The following is a 19,221-nucleotide window of genomic DNA, read 5'->3' on the forward strand; positions in this document are numbered from 1 at the left end:
CTCCTTCCTTGCTCTATCCAAAACTTTGACTAGATTTACACCTTAATGTAAGGCATGGAGTTCTTTTATGGGACCTGCTTTTAATCAATAGCAAGATTACATTACTATACGCATAATAATACTTTTTGGGTAAATCAGAAAGGGTCTAATTTATGAAAAAAATATGTATAGCTGTTTGTCTATTGGATTATCAATTAAACATTGCTCTGTGCAAAATCACGTCATTCGCCGAGGCAGATCATGTAGACTGCGCTCCTTTTGCCTCCTGGGGTTTGCAAGTCACGCATCTCAGGAGATATTGTCCTTCATTCAGTAAAGAGGAGAGGGGGGCGGGCCTAGCGACATGCTATCAGTAGGCCAGCTGAACCCGAAAAAGCCAGCGCCTACTGATGACGTCACAGAAATCATGGCGGCGTGGGACAAAGCACTGGCAAAAAAGAAGAGGATACCAGGGGGGCACAAAGCTGGGTGGGTGAGTATCTGAATTATGCAGAAGACAACCCCTGGTGGGGGGAGAGTTTAGATCCACTTTAAGGCTCCATTCACACCTGTAGGACTCCAAAAGTCACACCACTTTGAGATGCAACTTTGGATGCGACTTGTTGTCCCTCTGCAAAGTTTGACCGGCTGTTGCATGTAAAACATTCAGGTCCGACTTTAGGGCGGAGTTCCACCCTAAAGTGGAACTTCCGCTTAATTGCTTCTTCTACACTAAAAACCCACGCCCCCCCCCCCCCCCCCGGTGTCACATTTGGTACCTTTCAGGGGGAACAGGGGCCCGTTTTTGACCGGTCCCCTTCCCCAATTCTGGGAGACCGGGCCGTGGCCTGATCTCCTGGATGTTTGGTCCCCCCTCTTCCCTCCCCTGCTGCCGGGCCAATCAGAAATCACAGCACGCTTCACAGATGCGCAGTAGGGAATCGGCTGTGAAACGGAAAGGCTTCACTGCCGGTCCCCTTACCTGGAATGGCGGCGGCTGCACCCGACAATCAATTCAAAAATCGGCTGGGGTGCCGACATCACGAGTTCCCTGGACAGGTACATGTCCATATAGTAAAAGTCAGCAGCTCCAGTATTTGTATTTTAATTTGAGGATTAACATTGAAGGCCTCAAGTTGCATGAAAGTCGGACTGATAGTAGTGAATGAACTACTTTGAAGTTGCTACAAAATGAACACATACAGTATATGAATGGTTATCATTGGGAAACATGGGGTATGACAACTGAATGAAAATACCACATTATGGCCACTAGATGGAGCTGAGGAGCATACTTATTGCCTAATACACTCAGCGCTATCTAGTGGTCGTAATTCAGTATTATCCACATTTACACTGCAGAGAATATCATCTGGGAGCATTCACTCTGCCCCATTCACATACATCCAATTTACACACAGTTTCATTAGGTAGGTTGTTTTGAAAATTCCTCTATGGCTATAAATGTACATTAGAATAAAGGACAAAAATAATATCACACAGAGGGGTTACCTTTCTGCTCCGCCTCCTCCGCCAGGAACTGGGAGATAAAACTGACGCTCTTCAGGTACTCCACATAGGCCTCCTGTATGAGAGCAACAAGGAGAAATCAGACACCGGCATAGGAAGGAGACACCGGCATAGGAGGGAGACGCCGGCATAGAGCGAGACGCCGGCATAGAGCGAGACGCCGGCATAGAGCGAGACGCCGGCATAGAGCGAGACGCCGGCATAGAGGTTTACACTAACCTACTTCTGGGTCTGTTAAAAAAAAAAATAATAATAGAGGTGGATCACGAACGTACGCTTGCCCGTCGCAGTAAAGATACGCCGTTTACGTAAGGCGTTTTCAGGCGTAAAGATATTCCACCAAAAAGATGGCGCAGCCAATGTTAAGTATGGACGTCGGAACCGCGTCGAATTTTGAAATTTTTACGTCGTTTGCGTAAGTCGTACGTGAATGGGGCTGGGCGTAATTTACGTTCATGACGAAACCAATGAGTCTTTGCGGTGTAATTTGGAGCATGCGCACTGGGATATGTCCACGGACGGCGCATGCGCCGTTCGTTCAAAACGTCATTTACGTGGGGTCATGCTTTATTTACATAAAACACGCCCACCTCTTCACAATTTGAATTAGGCGCGCTTACGCCCGCACATTTACGCTACGCCGCCGTAACTTAGGACGCAAGTGCGTCGTGAATACAGCATTTGCCTCTCTAACTTACGGAGGCATAGCGTATATGAGATACGCTACTCGCCTGCCTAACGTTAGGCACGTCTACCTGAATCTGGCCAAGTATTTTTTGCTAGAAAATTACTTAGAACCCCCAAACATTATATATATATATTTAGCAGAGAATAAAATGGCGGTTGTTGCAATATTTTATGTTGCACTGTATTTGCGCAGCGATCTTTCAAATGCTATTTTTTTTTGGGGGGGGGGTATACTTTAATAAATAAGAAAAAAAAACGAAAGTTGGCCCAATTGTTTTGTATAACGTGAAATATTTTACGCCGAGATAATCGTGATCTTTATTGTAAGCAGGGAAATCCTGATTCAGATTTTTCCCAGATTTGTGCAGCTCTGGTATAAACATGCAGACCACCCCGGGTATCCCCCCCCCTCCTAGGATCCGGAGCAAGGATGAGCTCCGGCGTGTTCGCAAAGCCCACGTGCAGAGCCCGCCAGGAAGTCTCGCTAATCACAGGCAGGGAGTCATTTCCCGTTCTCTGCAGCTGCGCATGATTAGCGCAGCGCGGTGCCGATTTCCTGGTGGACTCTGCTCGTGGGCTTTGCGAACACGCCGGAGCCCATGCTTAATCCGGAGCCTCCATCCAGAGAATAAGACACCTCCACATGACGGGTCCACCTGTCAGATTTTCACAGATTGCTCCATTCATCTCTATGGACAGGCGAGTGGAAACTGACTTGTGTCCCAGAAGAAAAAAAATCGCTGCCGCCATGTGAAAGATTGCAACCACCGCCATTTTATTCTCGAAGGTCTCTGCTAAACTATATATAATATTTGGGGGTTCCAAGTTTCTAGCAGAAACCCTTAAAGCGGGGGTTCACCCAAAACATTTTTTTTAATATTACACACATTCGAGCCAGGTTAGTAAGGGCATTTACTTTTGGCGTTTTTTTTTTTTTTTCTCCGTACTTACCTTTATATTCTGATTTGGTCCAGGGCTTCCGTTCTCAGTGACTGCAGGACTGGGCGTTCCTATCCTTCAGTTCGATGATTGGCGGCTTGTGAAACAGGTGACCTGTCGCACAACGCGCGTCACCAGATGTCAGGAAATAGCAGAGCTGCAAGTCGGCACTATACCGCGCCTGCGCAGTCAGCGCTACACGGCGGGCGCAGGCGCCGTATATTGCCGACTCGCAGCTCGGCTATTTCCGGAAATCTGGTGACGCGCGTTGTGCGACAGGTCACCTGTTTCACAAGCCGCCAATCATCGAACCGAAGGATAGGAACGCCCAGTCCCGCAGTCATTGGAACCCTGAGGCAGGGATAGGAACGCCCAGTCCCGGAGTCGTCAGAACGCGGAAGCCCTGGACAAAATCAGAATATAAAGGTAAGTACGGAGAAAAAAAAAATGCCGAAAGTATATGCCCTTACTATGCTGCCTCTAATGTTAAAAAATCGTTTTTAGGGTGAACCTCCACTTTAAGCTATAAAATAATTGTAAAAAAAAACAACAAAAAAACAGCACTAATTGTTCCATATATGAGGTCAGAACTGCCCCCCCGGCAGGGAAGTGGTTAATAATCAGTCCTGGAGGATGGGGGACACAATGACAGGTGACACCTCCTCACCCGGTGCCGGTTCCCGGTGTCCAGCTTGATGGCTCCCTTGGCCAGTTTCATGGCTCTCTGCAGCGGCTTCAGAGCCCCGTCCCCAGCCGGGGAGGCCATGACAGCCAGCGGGCGGATCAATAATAAACACACACACCCAACTTTCCGGAACCCGAGAGACGCCGCTCCGCTTCCCGGCCGGAAAATGTTCCCGGCGTACACAAACAATGGTTCTGATTGGCCCAGGGAGAAGCCAGAGGCAGGAGAGAGAGGATGTGCGCAGCGCCACCTACAGGTCGGAGGACCATATGACAGGGAATAAGGAGAATGTCATTGCTGAGCAGAATAAGAAATATTCTAATAATTCTAATATTCTAATAAGAAATATTTGTAGGAAAGAGAGTAAACAGTGGTGGGACTGTAACGGTGCAAAAATGGAACAATATAGCAAAAGATTAGGTTTAATAATTTATTAAAAAGATATTGCTACATATGTAGCCTGATGCATTATCTTTTTAATAAATTATTAAACCTAATCTTTCGATATATTGTTCCATTTTTGCACCGTTACAGTCCCACCACTGTTTACTCTCTTTCCTACAAATATTTTTTTGGGATGAGGTGCGTTCTTATATAGACTTGCAATCTAGACTAACCAGATCCCATCCACCATTTCCAAAAAAATATTTCTACATTTGTCTCAGATATTCTAAAGTTACCAATTCTGCAATAAGTTATATTGTCATTTCTCCCGCGTTTTGTCATCGACATTGCTTCATTGTATCAAGCGTGGAATGTATATAGAAAGAAATATAATTATATTATTATTGAGATTTTCAGTTTAGAGATTCACAATAAAAATTAAATTAGAAAAAAACCAGAAGGTACCGCAGGGAAAATACAACTTGTGTTTATTGCATTATTATTATTATCATCATCATTTATCACATTATTATAATTTATTTTATTATAAATGATATTATTATAATAGATTATTATAAATAATAATTATGATTTTGATTATTTAGATCAGGGGTCTGCAAACCTTTTCAAACAAAGAGCCAGTCTATTGTCAGTGTAGAGGGGTGATGGTTGTGGATTGGGGGCAGTCAGTGTAGATGGGGGGCAGTCAGTGTAGATGGGGGGCAGTCAGTGTAGAGGGGTGATGGTTGTGGATTGGGGGGCAGTCAGTGTAGATGGGGGGCAGTCAGTGTAGATGGGGGTGGTTGTGGATTGGGGGGGCAGTCAGTGTAGATGGGGGGTGGTTGTGGATTGGGGGCAGTCAGTGTAGATGGGGGGCAGTCAGTGTAGATGGGGGTGGTTGTGGATTGGGGGGGCAGTCAGTGTAGATGGGGGGTGGTTGTGGATTGGGGGCAGTCAGTGTAGATGGGGGGCAGTCAGTGTAGATGGGGGTGGTTGTGGATTGGGGGGGCAGTCAGTGTAGATGGGGGGATGGTTCTGGATTGGGGGCAGTCAGTGTAGATGGGGGGCAGTCAGTGTAGATAGAGGGATGGTTCTGGATTGGGGGCAGTCAGTGTAGATGGGGGGGTGGTTCTGGATTGGGGGAAGTCAGTGTAGATGGGGGGGGCAGTCAGTGTAGATGGAGGGATGGTTCTGGATTGGGGGCAGTCAATGTAGATGGGGGGCAGTCAGTGTAGATGGGGGGATGGTTTTGGATTGGGGGCAGTCAGTGTAGATGGGGGGATGGTTCTGGATTGGGGGCAGTCAGTGTAGATGGGGGGCAGTCAGTGTAGATGGAGGGATGGTTCTGGATTGGGGGCAGTCAGTGTAGATGGGGGGAGGGTTCTGGATTGGGGGGGCAGTCAGTGTAGATGGAGGGATGGTTCTGGATTGGGGGCAGTCAGTGTAGATGGGGGGATGGTTCTGGATTGGGGGCAGTCAGTGTAGATGGGGGGATGGTTCTGGATTGGGGGCAGTCAGTGTAGATGGGGGGCAGTCAGTGTAGATGGAGGGATGGTTCTGGATTGGGGGCAGTCAGTGTAGATGGGGGGATGGTTCTGGATTGGGGGCAGTCAGTGTAGATGGGGGGATGGTTCTGGATTGGGGGGGCAGTCAGTGTAGATGGAGGGATGGTTCTGGATTGGGGGCAGTCAGTGTAGATGGGGGGATGGTTCTGGATTGGGGGCAGTCAGTGTAGATGGGGGGATGGTTCTGGATTGGGGGGGCAGTCAGTGTAGATGGGGGGATGGTTCTGGATTGGGGGCAGTCAGTGTAGATGGGGGGATGGTTCTGGATTGGGGGGGCAGTCAGTGTAGATGGGGGGCAGTCAGTGTAGAGGGGTGATGGTTGTGGATTGGGGGGGCAGTCAGTGTAGATGGGGGGCAGTCAGTGTAGATGGGGGGATGGTTCTGGATTGGGGGCAGTCAGTGTAGATGGGGGGCAGTCAGTGTAGATGGGGGGATGGTTCTGGATTGGGGGGGCAGTCAGTGTAGATGGGGGGGGTGGTTGTGGATTGGGGGCAGTTAGTGTAGAGGGGGGGGTGGTTGTGGATGGGGGGGGGCAGTCAGTGTAGATGGGGGGGATAGTTGTGGATTGGGGGCAGTTAGTGTAGATGGGGGGGTTCTGGATTGGGGGAAGTCAGTGTAGATGGGGTGATGGTTGTGGATGGGGGGGGGCAGTCAGTGTAGATGGGGGGGATAGTTGTGGATTGGGGGCAGTTAGTGTAGATGGGGGGGTTCTGGATTGGGGGAAGTCAGTGTAGATGGGGTGATGGTTGTGGATGGGGGGGGGGGGCAGTCAGTGTAGAGGGGGGACAGTGAGTGTGGATTTGGGGGGGTACAGTTGTACGGACACTGGTGTCGCTGTAGTAATGAGGTGTAGTACCTCTGTACGGACACTGGTGTCGCTGTAGTAATGAGGTGTAGTACCTCTGTACGGACACTGGTGTCGCTGTAGTAATGAGGTGTAGTACCTCTGTACGGACACTGGTGTCACTGTAGTAATGAGATGTAGTACCTCTGTACGGACACTGGTGTCGCAGTTCGGTGAGGAGATGTAGTATCTCTGTACGGACACTGGTGTCGCTGTTCGGTGAGGAGATGTAGTATCTCTGTACGGACACCGGGTGTCGCTGTAGTAATGAGGTGTAGTACCTCTGTACGGACACTGGTGTCGCTGTAGTAATGAGGTGTAGTACCTCTGTACGGACACTGGTGTCGCAGTTCGGTGAGGAGGTGTAGTACCTCTGTACGGACACTGGTGTCGCTGTAGTAATGAGGTGTAGTACCTCTGTACGGACACTGGTGTCGCTGTAGTAATGAGGTGTAGTACCTCTGTACGGACACTGGTGTCGCTGTAGTAATGAGGTGTAGTACCTTTGTACTGACACTGGTGTCGCTGTAGTAATGAGGTGTAGTACCTCTGTACGGACACTGGTGTCGCTGTAGTAATGAGATGTAGTACCTCTGTACAGACACTGGTGTCGCTGTAGTAATGAGATGTAGTACCTCTGTACGGACACTGGTGTCGCTGTAGTAATGAGGTGTAGTACCTCTGTACGGACACTGGTGTCGCTGTAGTAATGAGGTGTAGTACCTCTGTACGGACACTGGTGTCGCAGTTCGGTGAGGAGGTGTAGTACCTCTGTACGGACACTGGTGTCGCTGTAGTAATGAGGTGTAGTACCTCTGTACAGAATCTGGTGTCGCTGTAGTAATGAGGTGTAGTACCTCTGTACGGACACTGGTGTCGCTGTTCGGTGAGGAGGTGTAGTACCTCTGTACGGACACTGGTGTCGCTGTAGTAATGAGGTGTAGTACCTCTGTACGGACACTGGTGTCGCTGTAGTAATGAGGTGTAGTACCTCTGTACGGACACTGGTGTCGCTGTAGTAATGAGGTGTAGTACCTCTGTACGGACACTGGTGTCGCTGTAGTAATGAGATGTAGTACCTCTGTACGGACACTGGTGTCGCTGTTCGGTGAGGAGGTGTAGTACCTCTGTACGGACACTGGTGTCGCTGTAGTAATGAGGTGTAGTACCTCTGTACGGACACTGGTGTCGCTGTAGTAATGAGGTGTAGTACCTCTGTACGGACACTGGTGTCGCTGTAGTAATGAGATGTAGTACCTCTGTACTGACACTGGTGTCGCTGTTCGGTGAGGAGGTGTAGTACCTCTGTACGGACACTGGTGTCGCTGTTCGGTGAGGAGATGTAGTACCTTTGTACGGACACTGGTGTCGCAGTTCGGTGAGGAGATGTAGTACCTCTGTACGGACACCGGGTGTCGCTGTGCGCGGCGCTCTCGCTGCTCTGAGGTGAATGGCGGCCCCGGTAGTCGGTTCCGGTGTCGGCGGGTGAAGCCGCGGAATGAAGCGGGACCGGAGAGGGCGGAGCTCGGCATGTCACCGGAGGAATGTCCGGGGAGCCGCCAGAGAGGAGGAGGACGGGGGAGAGAAACCGGCCGAGGAGGAGGAGAGCGGAGCGGGTGAGAGGAGACCGACCGACACCTACCGGAGAGACAACCCCGCCCCCCACACTACATAACTCCGCCCACATCCCCTCCCCCCCCTCCTGTGTGTGACAGCCCCGGGGGGAATGTCTGCATGGAGTGTGCACCCCCCCCCCCCCCCCATATCACACACCGGGAGGGGACCGGAGCTGTCACACACAGGAGGGGGGAGGGGAGTTATTGATGGAAAACCCCCTTAAAGAAAGAAAAGTTCAGTATGTTAGTGTATGCAAATCTGCTAATCCATCCAACACTCCCCTCCCCCTTCCTGCGGTGTCCCCCGGGGTGGGAAGTGAGGAGAATCTCCTCCATGGGGACACAAATCCCGGAGATCCCCCGTACTATACATTGTAACATGGATGGAGATCCGACCGATCGCTGCACAGGGAAGCGGGGAAAAAAAGTATTGGATCGGCGGCTGATTTTTGTGACTTTTAGGTAGATTCAGGTAGAGTTAGGCCGGCGTATCAGTAGATTATCAGTAGATACGCCGACCTAACTCGGAATCTACGCCGACTTATGTTTAAGTGTATTCTCAAACAAAGATACGCTTAAACATATCTAAGAGACGCCGGCTTGCGCCGTTCTATCTTAGATTGCAATATTTCGGATGGCCGCTAGGTGGCGCTTCCATTGCGGTCGGCGTAGAATATGTAAATGAGGAGATACGCCGATTCACGAACGTACGCCCGGCCGCCGCAGTACTTTTACGCCGTTTACATAAGAGATAGGCCGCGTAAAGTTAGAGCTAGGCTCTAGTGGAATAGTAATGTCAAGTATGGCCGCCGTTCCCGCCGCGAAATTCGGATTTTTTACGTCGTTTGCGAATCGGGATTTACGTCGTTTACGTCCACGTTAAAATCAACAGGCCCGTGCGGCGTACTTAGCCGCAATGCGCACTGGGAAATGTAGGCGCCCGGCGCATGCGCAGTTCGCAAAAAACGTAAAAAACGTGAGGTCAAGCCTCATTACCATTAAACACGCCCCCCTAACACACATTTGAATTTGGCGCCCTTACGCCCGCCCGCTTTAGGCTACGCCGCCGTATATTAGCAGGAGAGTACATTGAGAATCATGTACTTGCCTAGCTAACTTACGGCGGCGTAGCCTAAACACGCTAAGCTACGCCGCCGCAAGTTTATTCCATTCTACCCGAATCTACCTAAAAGAAACGATCGGTCTCTGTCATCTTATTGTCTTTTTTCCCCACAAATAGAGCTTTCTTTTGGTGGGATTTGATCACCTCTGCGGTTTTTATTTTTTGCGCTACAAACAAAAATAGAGCGACAATTTAGAAAAAAAGCAATATTTTTAACTTTTTGCTGTAATAAATATCCCCCAAAAACATATATAACGTTTTTTTTCCTCAGTTTGGGCCGATACGTATTCTTCTACATATTTTTGGTAAAAAAAAAATCGCAATAAGCGTTTATCGATTGGTTTGCGCAAAATTTATAGCATTTACAAAATAGGGGATAGTTTTATTACTTTTTATTTTTTTTACTACTAATGGCGGCAATCAGCGATTTTTTTTTTTGTGACTGCGACATTATGGCGGACACTTCGGACAATTTTGACACATTTTTGGGACCATTGTAATTTTCACAGCGAAAAATGCATTTAAATTGCATTGTTTATTGTAAAAATGACAGTTGCAGTTTGGGAGTTAACCACAAGGGGGCGCTGAAGGGGTTATGTGTGACCTCATCTGTGTTTCTAACTGTAGGGGGTGTGGCTGTAGGTGTGACGTCATCAATTGTGTTTCCCTATAAAAGGGATGACGCGATCGATGATGCCGCCACAGTGAAGAACGAGGAGAGCTGTGTGTAAACTAAGGATGAGCTCCGGCGTGTTCGCATAGAACACGTGCAGAGCCCGCCAGGAAGTCTATACGGCGCTGCGCTAATCACAGCCAGGCAGACATTTCCCGATCTCTGCAGCTGAGCATCGGACAATGTCTGCCTGGCTGTGATTAGCGCAGCGCCGTATAGACTTCCTGGCGGGCTCTTCACGTGTTCTATGCGAACACGCCGGAGCTCATCCTTAGTTTACACACAGCTCTCCTCGTTCTTCAGCTCCGGGGACCGATCGCGGGACTCCAGTGTAGTATTGGTGTGCTAGCGGCGTAGTAGCGGCGTAGTATTGGTGTGCTAGCGGCGTGCTAGCGGCATAGTAGCGGCGTAGTATCGGTGTGCTAGCGGTGTAGTATCGGTGTGCTAGCGGCGTAGTAGTGGTGTGCTAGCGGCGTAGTAGCGGCGTAGTATCGGTGTTCTAGCGGTGTGCTAGCGGCATAGTAGCGGCGTAGTATCGGTGTGCTAGCGGTGTAGTATCGGTGTGCTAGCGGCGTAGTAGCGGCGTAGTATTGGTGTGCTAGCGGCGTGCTAGCGGCATAGTAGCGGCGTAGTATCGGTGTGCTAGCGGTGTAGTATCGGTGTGCTAGCGGCGTAGTAGTGGTGTGCTAGCGGCGTAGTAGCGGCGTAGTATCGGTGTTCTAGCGGTGTGCTAGCGGCATAGTAGCGGCGTAGTATCGGTGTGCTAGCGGTGTAGTATCGGTGTGCTAGCGGCGTAGTAGCGGCGTAGTAGCGGTGTGCTAGCGGCGTAGTAGCGGCGTAGTATCGGTGTGCTAGCGGCGTAGTAGCGTATCGGCTGATTGGAGGATTCAGTTGCTGGTAACGATAGTGACCGCCCCCTTTTCCTCCCCCTCCAGGTATCGGGAAGACGCTGAGCAGCGGATACTGCCGGCTGTGCCATGGCAGGTTCTCGTCCCGCAGTCTGCGCCAGGCCTTCGGGAAAGTGCCGGTCACCGGCGGAAGCTCGGAGAAGCAGAAGCGGATGGATCAGGTTTTCTTCGCCGACTTCCAGCAGCTGGTCGGGGTGTCGGTGCGCCGGGACCCCCGCCTGCCGCAGTTTGTATGCAAGGACTGCCACGCCCAGTTCTACAAATGCCGCAGCGTGCTGAGGACATTCATCCAGAGGGTGAACCTCTCCCCGACCTGCCAGGACACCAACATAACCAGGTGTGTGCCGCTGTCACCGGGGGGGAGGGGGGGAGGGGGGTTTCTTCTCCGGCTTCTCTCTCTGCGATGATCTGTAGAGATTTACTAACACATGTCAGAGCTGGAAAATTGTGAATGTGTCAGGAGGGGAGGGACAGGAGGAGAGGAGGGGAGGGGAGGGACAGGAGGAGGAGGGGAGGGACAGGAGGAGGGGAGGAGAGGAGGGGAGGGACAGGAGGAGGAGGGGAGGGACAGGAGGAGGGGAGGGGCAGGAGGAGGGGAGGGACAGGAGGAGGAGAGGAGGGGAGGGACAGGAGGAGGAGAGGAGGGGAGGGACAGGAGGAGGAGGGGAGGGACAGGAGGAGAGGAGAGGAGGGACAGGAGGAGAGGAGAGGAGGGACAGGAGGAGAGGAGGGGAGGGACAGGAGGAGAGGAGGGTCAGGAGGAGAGGAGAGGAGGGTCAGGAGGAGAGGAGAGGAGGGACAGGAGGAGGGGAGGGACAGGAGGAGAGGAGGGGAGGGACAGGAGGAGGAGAGGAGGGACAGGAGGAGAGGAGGGGAGGAGAGGAGAGGAGGGTCAGGAGGAGAGGAGAGGAGGGACAGGAGGAGAGGAGGGGAGGGACAGGAGGAGAGGAGGGGAGGGACAGGAGGAGAGGAGGGGAGGGACAGGAGGAGAGGAGGGGAGGGACAGGAGGAGAGGAGAGGAGGGACAGGAGGAGAGGAGGGGAGGGACAGGAGGAGAGGAGGGGAGGGACAGGAGGAGAGGAGGGGAGGGACAGGAGGAGAGGAGAGGAGGGACAGGAGGAGGGGAGGGGCAGGAGGAGGGGAGGAGAGGAGGGGAGGGACAGGAGGAGGAGAGGAGGGGAGGGACAGGAGGAGGAGGGGAGGGACAGGAGGAGAGGAGAGGAGGGACAGGAGGAGGGGAGGAGGAGAGGAGAGGAGGGTCAGGAGGAGAGGAGAGGAGGGACAAGAGGAGGGGAAGAGAGGAGGGTCAGGAGGAGAGGAGGGACAGGAGGAGAGGAGGGGAGGGACAGGAGGAGAGGAGGGGAGGGACAGGAGGAGAGGAGGGGAGGGACAGGAGGAGAGGAGAGGAGGGACAGGAGGAGAGGAGAGGAGGGGAGGGACAGGAGGAGAGGGACAGGAGGAGAGGAGGGGAGGGACAGGAGGAGAGGAGGGGAGGGACAGGAGGAGAGGGACAGGAGGAGAGGAGGGGAGGGACAGGAGGAGAGGAGGGGAGGGACAGGAGGAGAGGAGGGGAGGGACAGGAGGAGAGGAGGGACAGGAGGAGAGGAGAGGAGGGGAGGGACAGGAGGAGGGGAGGGACAGGAGGAGAGGAGGGACAGGAGGAGAGGAGGGGCAGGAGGGGAGGAGAGGAGAGACAGGAGGAGAGGAGGGGAGGGACAGGAGGGGAGGAGAGGAGAGGAGGGACAGGAAGAGAGGAGGGACAGGAGGGGAGGGAGAGGAGGGACAGGAGGGGAGGGAGAGGAGGGACAGGGTCAGGAGGAGGGGAGGGAGAGGATCAGGAGGTCGACCCAGGTATGACCCCCCCCCCCCCATTGTGGCATCATTCAGGGTCACCCCAGGTATGACTCCTCCAATACACAGAGTATTATCAGGCTGCTTCCTCTGGTCACATGATGAGGGTTCCATCCAATACACGGAGTATTATCAGGCTGCATCCTCTGGTCACATGATGAGGGTTCCGTCCAATACACAGAGTATTATCAGGCTGCTTCCTCTGGTCACATGATGAGGGTTCCATCCAATACACGGAGTATTATCAGGCTGCTTCCTCTGGTCACATGATGAGGGTTCCATCCAATACACAGAGTATTATCAGGCTGCTTCCTCTGGTCACATGATGAGGGTTCCATCCAATACACAGAGTATTATCAGGCTGCTTCCTCTGGTCACATGATGAGGGTTCCATCCAATACACAGAGTATTATCAGGCTGCTTCCTCTGGTCACATGATGAGGGTTCCATCCAATACACAGAGTATTATCAGGCTGCTTCCTCTGGTCACATGATGAGGGTTCCATCCAATACACGGAGTATTATCAGGCTGCTTCCTCTGGAAGAGAAGAAGAGGTGACATTTCTGATCTTCTCATTTCTGTTTTATCTTCACAGCAAACCTCAGAATCCGGATGCTGTTCCCCCGGGCCCCTGTGCAGGTGAGGGAAGGGCCCCGCCCCATTCATGCGTCTGCTTGTGAATTGTAATCAGGTGGTTGGGGGGAGATAAATACGATGCGTTTGTGTTCCCGCACTGCGCCAATCGCGCGTCTCATATCGGGTGTTATATATTCGTATGGGAACAAAGGGCCAGTCATGGACTTTTTAGGCACAGTAGTAAAGTAGGGATATAGTAAAAAAAAAAGTTTTTTTTTATTTATTACAAAAGTTACATATACAATTTTTATATGTAACTTTTGTAATACATTTTTTATAATACAATTTTTGACTATATCCCTACTTTACTATTGTGCCTAAAAAGTCCATGACTGGCCCTTTGTTCCTTTGTTTCCAATTATATTAGGGCGTGGCACATATATTATTTTCCCCTTGTATCCGCAGTACCACTCTGCGTATTGATACATTTTCTCTCTATTTAAAATATATTGGTATGGGGTGTTATGTATTGGTATGGGGTATTATATATTGGTATGGGGTATTATGTATTGGTATGGGGTATTATGTATTGGTATGGGGTATTATGTATTGGTATGGGGTATTATATATTAGTATGGGGTGTTATGTATTGGTATGGGGTATTATGTATTGGTATGGGGTATTATGTATTGGTATGGGGTCATATGTATTGGTATGGGGTCATATGTATTGGTATGGGGTATTATGTATTGGTATGGGGTATTATGTATTGGTATGGGGTATTATGTATTAGTATGGGGTATTATGTATTAGTATGGGGTATTATGTATTGGTATGGGGTATTATGTATTGGTATGGGGTCATATGTATTGGTATGGGGTATTATGTATTGGTATGGGGTATTATGTATTGGTATGGGGTGTTATGTATTGGTATGGGGTCATATGTATTGGTATGGGGTATTATGTATTGGTATGGGGTATTATGTATTGGTATGGGGTGTTATGTATTGGTATGGGGTATTATGTATTGGTATGGGGTATTATTATATATTGGTATGGGGTATTATTATATATTGGTATGGGGTATTGTGTAATAGTATGGGGTATTATGTGTGAGACTGAAGATAAGATTGGGGGGGGGGTATGTAGAAGTGACGTACCTGGGTGGGCGGGGACACAACCTCTATAGATAATATTGTGGAGAGTCTCTAGGGAGGAGGCAATGGCCGCCTCTGTGGTAGTGCAAGCATTGGCGGAGACTGGATACAACCAATCACAGATCTGGACTACTCGAGAGGCCAAATAGTATGGATAAAAATGAGGGTTGGGTTGGGAGTGGCTATCCTAGGAGGGCGGGGCCATTCCATAGAAATGCCAGGCATATGGTGTCAATGCGTTTGATAATTGATTTAGGTATTCTGCATGGGGGATGGGCCATGACAACTTGGGAAGGTCGATGATTTTAATAATTAGGTCTAGAGGTCGGTCCGTCCATCGCCTAGTTTGAAGTTGTAGTTGAGACAATGAACCACATCGATTAATTTTACACTTAGAAGGTGAGGATGCCATTTTGGCGACTGCGTTGGCCGGGGATCGAACCCGGGTCAGCTGCTTGGAAGGCAGCTATGCTCACCACTGCACCACCAACGCAAAAATTAACATGTCTTTTATAGTGTGGGAGGAAACCGGAGTACCGGAGGAAACCCACGCAAGCACAGGGAGAACATGCAAACTCCATGCATACAGTGTCCTGGTCAGGATGTGAACCAAGAACCCCAGTGCTGCAAGGCAGAAGTGCTAACCACTAAGCCTCTGTGCTGCCCATATGCGGCCTCTGTTCTCTAAGGCCCGCCCCCGCTGAGCGGGGTATATCAGTTATGTCCACTCAAAGCCAGAAGAAATCCTAATCTACAATATATAACACTCCTGTAATAAAACACCCAAATAACAATAAAGAGGGGTACAGTGGTCCCCAAATTAGCAACACAATGGAGCTAAATATTCCATTCACACTTAGGCCTCATTCACACGGTGGGTATGAATCCATACCCCATGGGAAGGCCTTGCTGGTGGGAAGAGTTCTCATTTCCCCAGCAGAGAAAGGCTAAAGAAAGCTGGAAAGACTCCTCCCACCTCTGAAGAGAGTTCCAACCTCCCGTCATAGCCAGTCCAACATATGCCTCAAAAATATACCGGCTTCCAAACTCCCGTCATAGCCGGTCCAACATATGCCTCAAAAATATACCGGCTTCCAAACTCCCGTCATAGCCGGTCCAACACACGCCTCAAAAACATACCGGCTTCCAAACTCCCGTCATAGCCGGTCCAACACACACCTCAAAAACATACCGGCTTCCAAACTCCCGTCATAGCCGGTCCAACACACGCCTCAAAAACATACCGGCTTCCAAACTCCCGTCATAGCCGGTCCAACACACACCTCAAAAACATACCGGCTTCCAAACTCCCGTCATAGCCGGTCCAACACACACCTCAAAAACATACCGGCTTCCAACATCCCTTCATAGCCTGTCCAGCACAAAAAACATACCGGCCTCCAACCTCCATTAATTGCTGGTCCAACACAGGCCTCAAAAACCCAATGTGACATCTGTGTGGGTGCCGATGCACGGCCCCGAACGCACCCAGGGTGCGTCCGCACAACTGCACCCACATGGATGTCTTTTTTGGGGTTAAGGACCATACTGGCGGGAAGAGTTCTCATTTCTCCAGCAGAGAAAGCCTAAAGAAAGCTGCAAAGACTCCTCCCACCTCTTAAGACAAAAATAGACCCAACATCCCCTCATAGACAGTCCAACACACGCCTCAATAACATACCGGCCTCCAACCTCCATTAATTGCTGGTCTAACACAGGCCTCAAAAACACAAAGTGACATCTGTGTGGGTGCCGGTGCGTGGCCCCGAACGCACCCAGGGTGCGTCCGCACAACTGCACCCACATGAGTGAGTGAGTGAGTAACTTGTATAGCGCAACAAATGCGAACTTAATCGCCTCAAGGCGCTTGGCATCCAGTGTCGTACAGGTCTTTCAGAAGAGGTGGGTCTTCAGTTTTTTCCTAAAAACCCGATGGTTTTCTTCCAAGCGGATGGTCGTGGGCGGAGCATTCCAGAGCCGTGGTCCTTGGACCGAAAATCTACCTTCTCCCTTCGATTTGTAGCGAGATTTGGGGATTTGGAGAAGGTTTTGGTTGGTTGACCGAAGCACGCGCTTGGTGACGTAGGGTTTTATTTTCTCGCTTAAGTATTGGGGAGCGTTCCCCTGTATACATTTGTGGGTGAGGCAGAGAGTCTTGAGATTGGTTCCCACGGCTTTTTACCAGTTACCAGTCTGGCTGCCGTGTTCTGGAAGACTTGTAGACGTGAAATCTGGTATTTTGGTAGTCCTAAGTAGAGGGAGTTTGCGTAGTCGAGTCGTGAGTTGATGATCGTTCCCACCACTACTGCTGTGTCCTCTTCCGGGATGAAGGGGATGATGGACCATTTATGTTGATTGCTTCTTCTTGCTGTATCTGAGTGGGGTTGGTGTTTTTTTCTGTTGAACTGTTGCCCAAATCTTTTCGATTTTGACGATAAAAAAGTCAGATAGTTCATTACAGAATTCTTGTGTCTCACTTGCAGGGGGCTCCAGGCAGGAGGGGTTCATAGTCTTAGCGACTAGTTAAAAAAGTTCCCGTGGACGGTTTAGGGCTTGGACATGGATGTCCTTTTTGGGGTGGAAAGAGTTCTCATTTCTCCAGCAGAGAAAGCCTAAAGAAAGCTGGAAAGACTCCTCCCACCTCTTAAGACAAAAAGAGTTCCAACCTCCAACACACGCCTCAAAAACATACCGGCCTCCAAACTTCACAACATAATCAATTACAATACATCGATCAAACATAATCACCTGTAAAAAAAGTGACTGAGATGTTGGTGGTAAACAGCCTGCTAGGCCCGGGGGAACCAAACCAAGTCCTCTAAAAGCCGCCTCATATCCAAAAGTTGCCAAGAGTGTAAATGAAGACATTAAGCTTTAAAGTTAATCAAAAATATCACATTCTAAAGAGAAAGGTAGAACAAGGGGGAGGGGGAGTATGGAAGAGGGAGAGAGGGAGGAAGGGGGGAAGGTTGGAGGAAGAAAGGGGGGTTAGAGTTTGGGGGAACCCCCACACCCCTTCCAGGGGTAAGGAAGGTTGGAGGAAGAAGGGGGGTGAGAGTTCCCCCAAACTCTCACCCCCTTCTTCCTCCAACCTTCCTTCCCCCCGGAAGGGGTGTGGGGGTTCCCCCAAACTCTAACCCCCCTTTCTTCCTCCAACCTTCCTTCCCCCCGGAAGGGGTGTGGGGGTTCCCCCCCAACTCTCACCCCCCTTCTTCCTCCAACCTTCCTTCCCCCCGGAGGAAGGAAGGTTGGAGGAAGAAGGGGGGTGAGGGTTAGGGGAACCCCACACCCCTTCCTTACCCCCAACCTCCCCTCCTTTCCTCCCTCTCTCCCTCTTCCATGCTCCCCCTCCCCCTTGTTCTACCTTTCCCTTTAGAATGCAATATTTTTGATTATCCTTAAAGCTTAATGCCAACATTTACACTCTTGGCAACTTTTGGATGTTGGACGTCATGTTTGCCCAGCCAATTAAATTGGGCAGAGGTTGGTACCTGGAGGTCACCTGGCCAAAAGTGCTATTAAAAGTAAAGATCCGGTTTAGGACTCCTGGCGGTCCTCCTTGGTTACCCTGCGCTTCTTCACTAGCTGGAGTAATTCCCGTACGTGAAGATGGGTCTGATTACTACGAGTTTCAACATTGGGATCAACAGGCGGTGTTGCGCTTTGCTCACCAATGACGGAATCCAATAGCATATTGATGTCATCGGTCACTGTAGCATATTGATGTCATCGGTCACTGGTGTCATAAGGAAACTCGGTATTGCGAAGAAACCACCATTCTCTGAGATGTCGTCGCTGTGATCCCTAGGAGGCGTGACGCTGGGAATGGGAAATTCAATCTCCTCCATGGCGCTCTCTGCACTTTTGCTTGTTGGTAGAACGATGGCATCACTCGGTGGGATGATGTCACACTTTCTGGACCAGACTGACCAGAGCCCGGTGACCACCCACTGGAGCCAATCTCCAGCCTTTATATAGAGGGGTAGGATTATGTTCTCAAAGATTGGCCCCCGTCTGTTCCAGATATCGATCAGTAGATAAATCAATCCGATCAGCTCCTGGAACATCATAAAACTTCCTAATATTCTGGCCAGGTAATATTGGCGCAGGATGTATTTCAGAATCAGAAAACACATCAGGACGGCCAAACTAAACCAGACTGGAGGACGGGTCAGGAATATAAACCAGCTGATGGGTTCAGGAGGGACATTTTCAGTTCCACTGACTGTTTCCTCCACTGGCTGCTCCGTCCTCTTCATGTTCTTCTCCTCCATGGGGGTCTCTGGGGCCCCTCTGACATTCCTGGGCTCCTCCCCCATTGGGGTCTCTGGGGCCCCTCTGACATTCATGGGCTCCTCCCCGATAGTATTTAGCCTCAAAAGCCTACCGACCTCCAAACTTCACAACATAATCAATTACTTTATGTTGATCGACAATACATCGATCAAACATAATCACCTGTAAAAAAGTGACTGAGATGTTGGTGGTAAACAGCCTTCTAGGCCCGGGGGAACCAAACCAAGTCCTCCAAAAGCTGCCTCATATCCAAAAGTTGCCAAGAGTGTAAATGTAGACATTAAGCTTTATGGTTAATCAAAAATATCACATTCTAATGATGAAAGGTAGAACAAGGGGAGGGGGAGTATGGAAGAGGGAGAGAGGGAGGAAAGGAGGGGAGGTTGGGGGTAAGGAAGGGGTGTG

General features: G+C 50.4%; 2 protein-coding genes and 1 non-coding gene across 4 annotated transcripts in view; 1 reads left to right on the forward strand and 2 right to left on the reverse strand.

Annotated features, from left to right (window-relative positions):
* The window catches only part of VPS9D1 (VPS9 domain containing 1), a 40,496-nt gene extending 36,515 nt beyond the window's left edge, over positions 1–3,981 (reverse strand). For both annotated transcript variants that reach the window (XM_040329637.1, XM_040329638.1), the window contains exons 1-2: positions 3,803–3,981; positions 1,492–1,564 (exon numbers count right to left, since the gene is read on the reverse strand). In XM_040329637.1, the coding sequence (XP_040185571.1) occupies positions 1,492–1,564; positions 3,803–3,901 (172 nt within the window). In that variant the 5' untranslated portion in view covers positions 3,902–3,981. The remainder of the gene's footprint in view (positions 1–1,491; positions 1,565–3,802) is intronic.
* A 4,020-nt stretch (positions 3,982–8,001) lies between these two features.
* ZNF276 (zinc finger protein 276) overlaps positions 8,002–19,221 on the forward strand; it is a 36,353-nt gene continuing 25,133 nt past the window's right edge. Inside the window, exons 1-3 of the mRNA XM_040329643.1 lie at positions 8,002–8,229; positions 10,961–11,270; positions 13,381–13,424. Coding sequence (XP_040185577.1) covers positions 8,112–8,229; positions 10,961–11,270; positions 13,381–13,424 — 472 coding nt within the window. The 5' untranslated portion in view covers positions 8,002–8,111. The remainder of the gene's footprint in view (positions 8,230–10,960; positions 11,271–13,380; positions 13,425–19,221) is intronic.
* On the reverse strand, positions 14,942–15,013 carry TRNAG-UCC. The gene has a single exon. It is a non-coding gene; the product is annotated as a tRNA-Gly (tRNA).

Source organism: Rana temporaria, chromosome 11, assembly GCF_905171775.1.
Source record: "Rana temporaria chromosome 11, aRanTem1.1, whole genome shotgun sequence".
Lineage (NCBI taxonomy): Eukaryota > Metazoa > Chordata > Amphibia > Anura > Ranidae > Rana > Rana temporaria.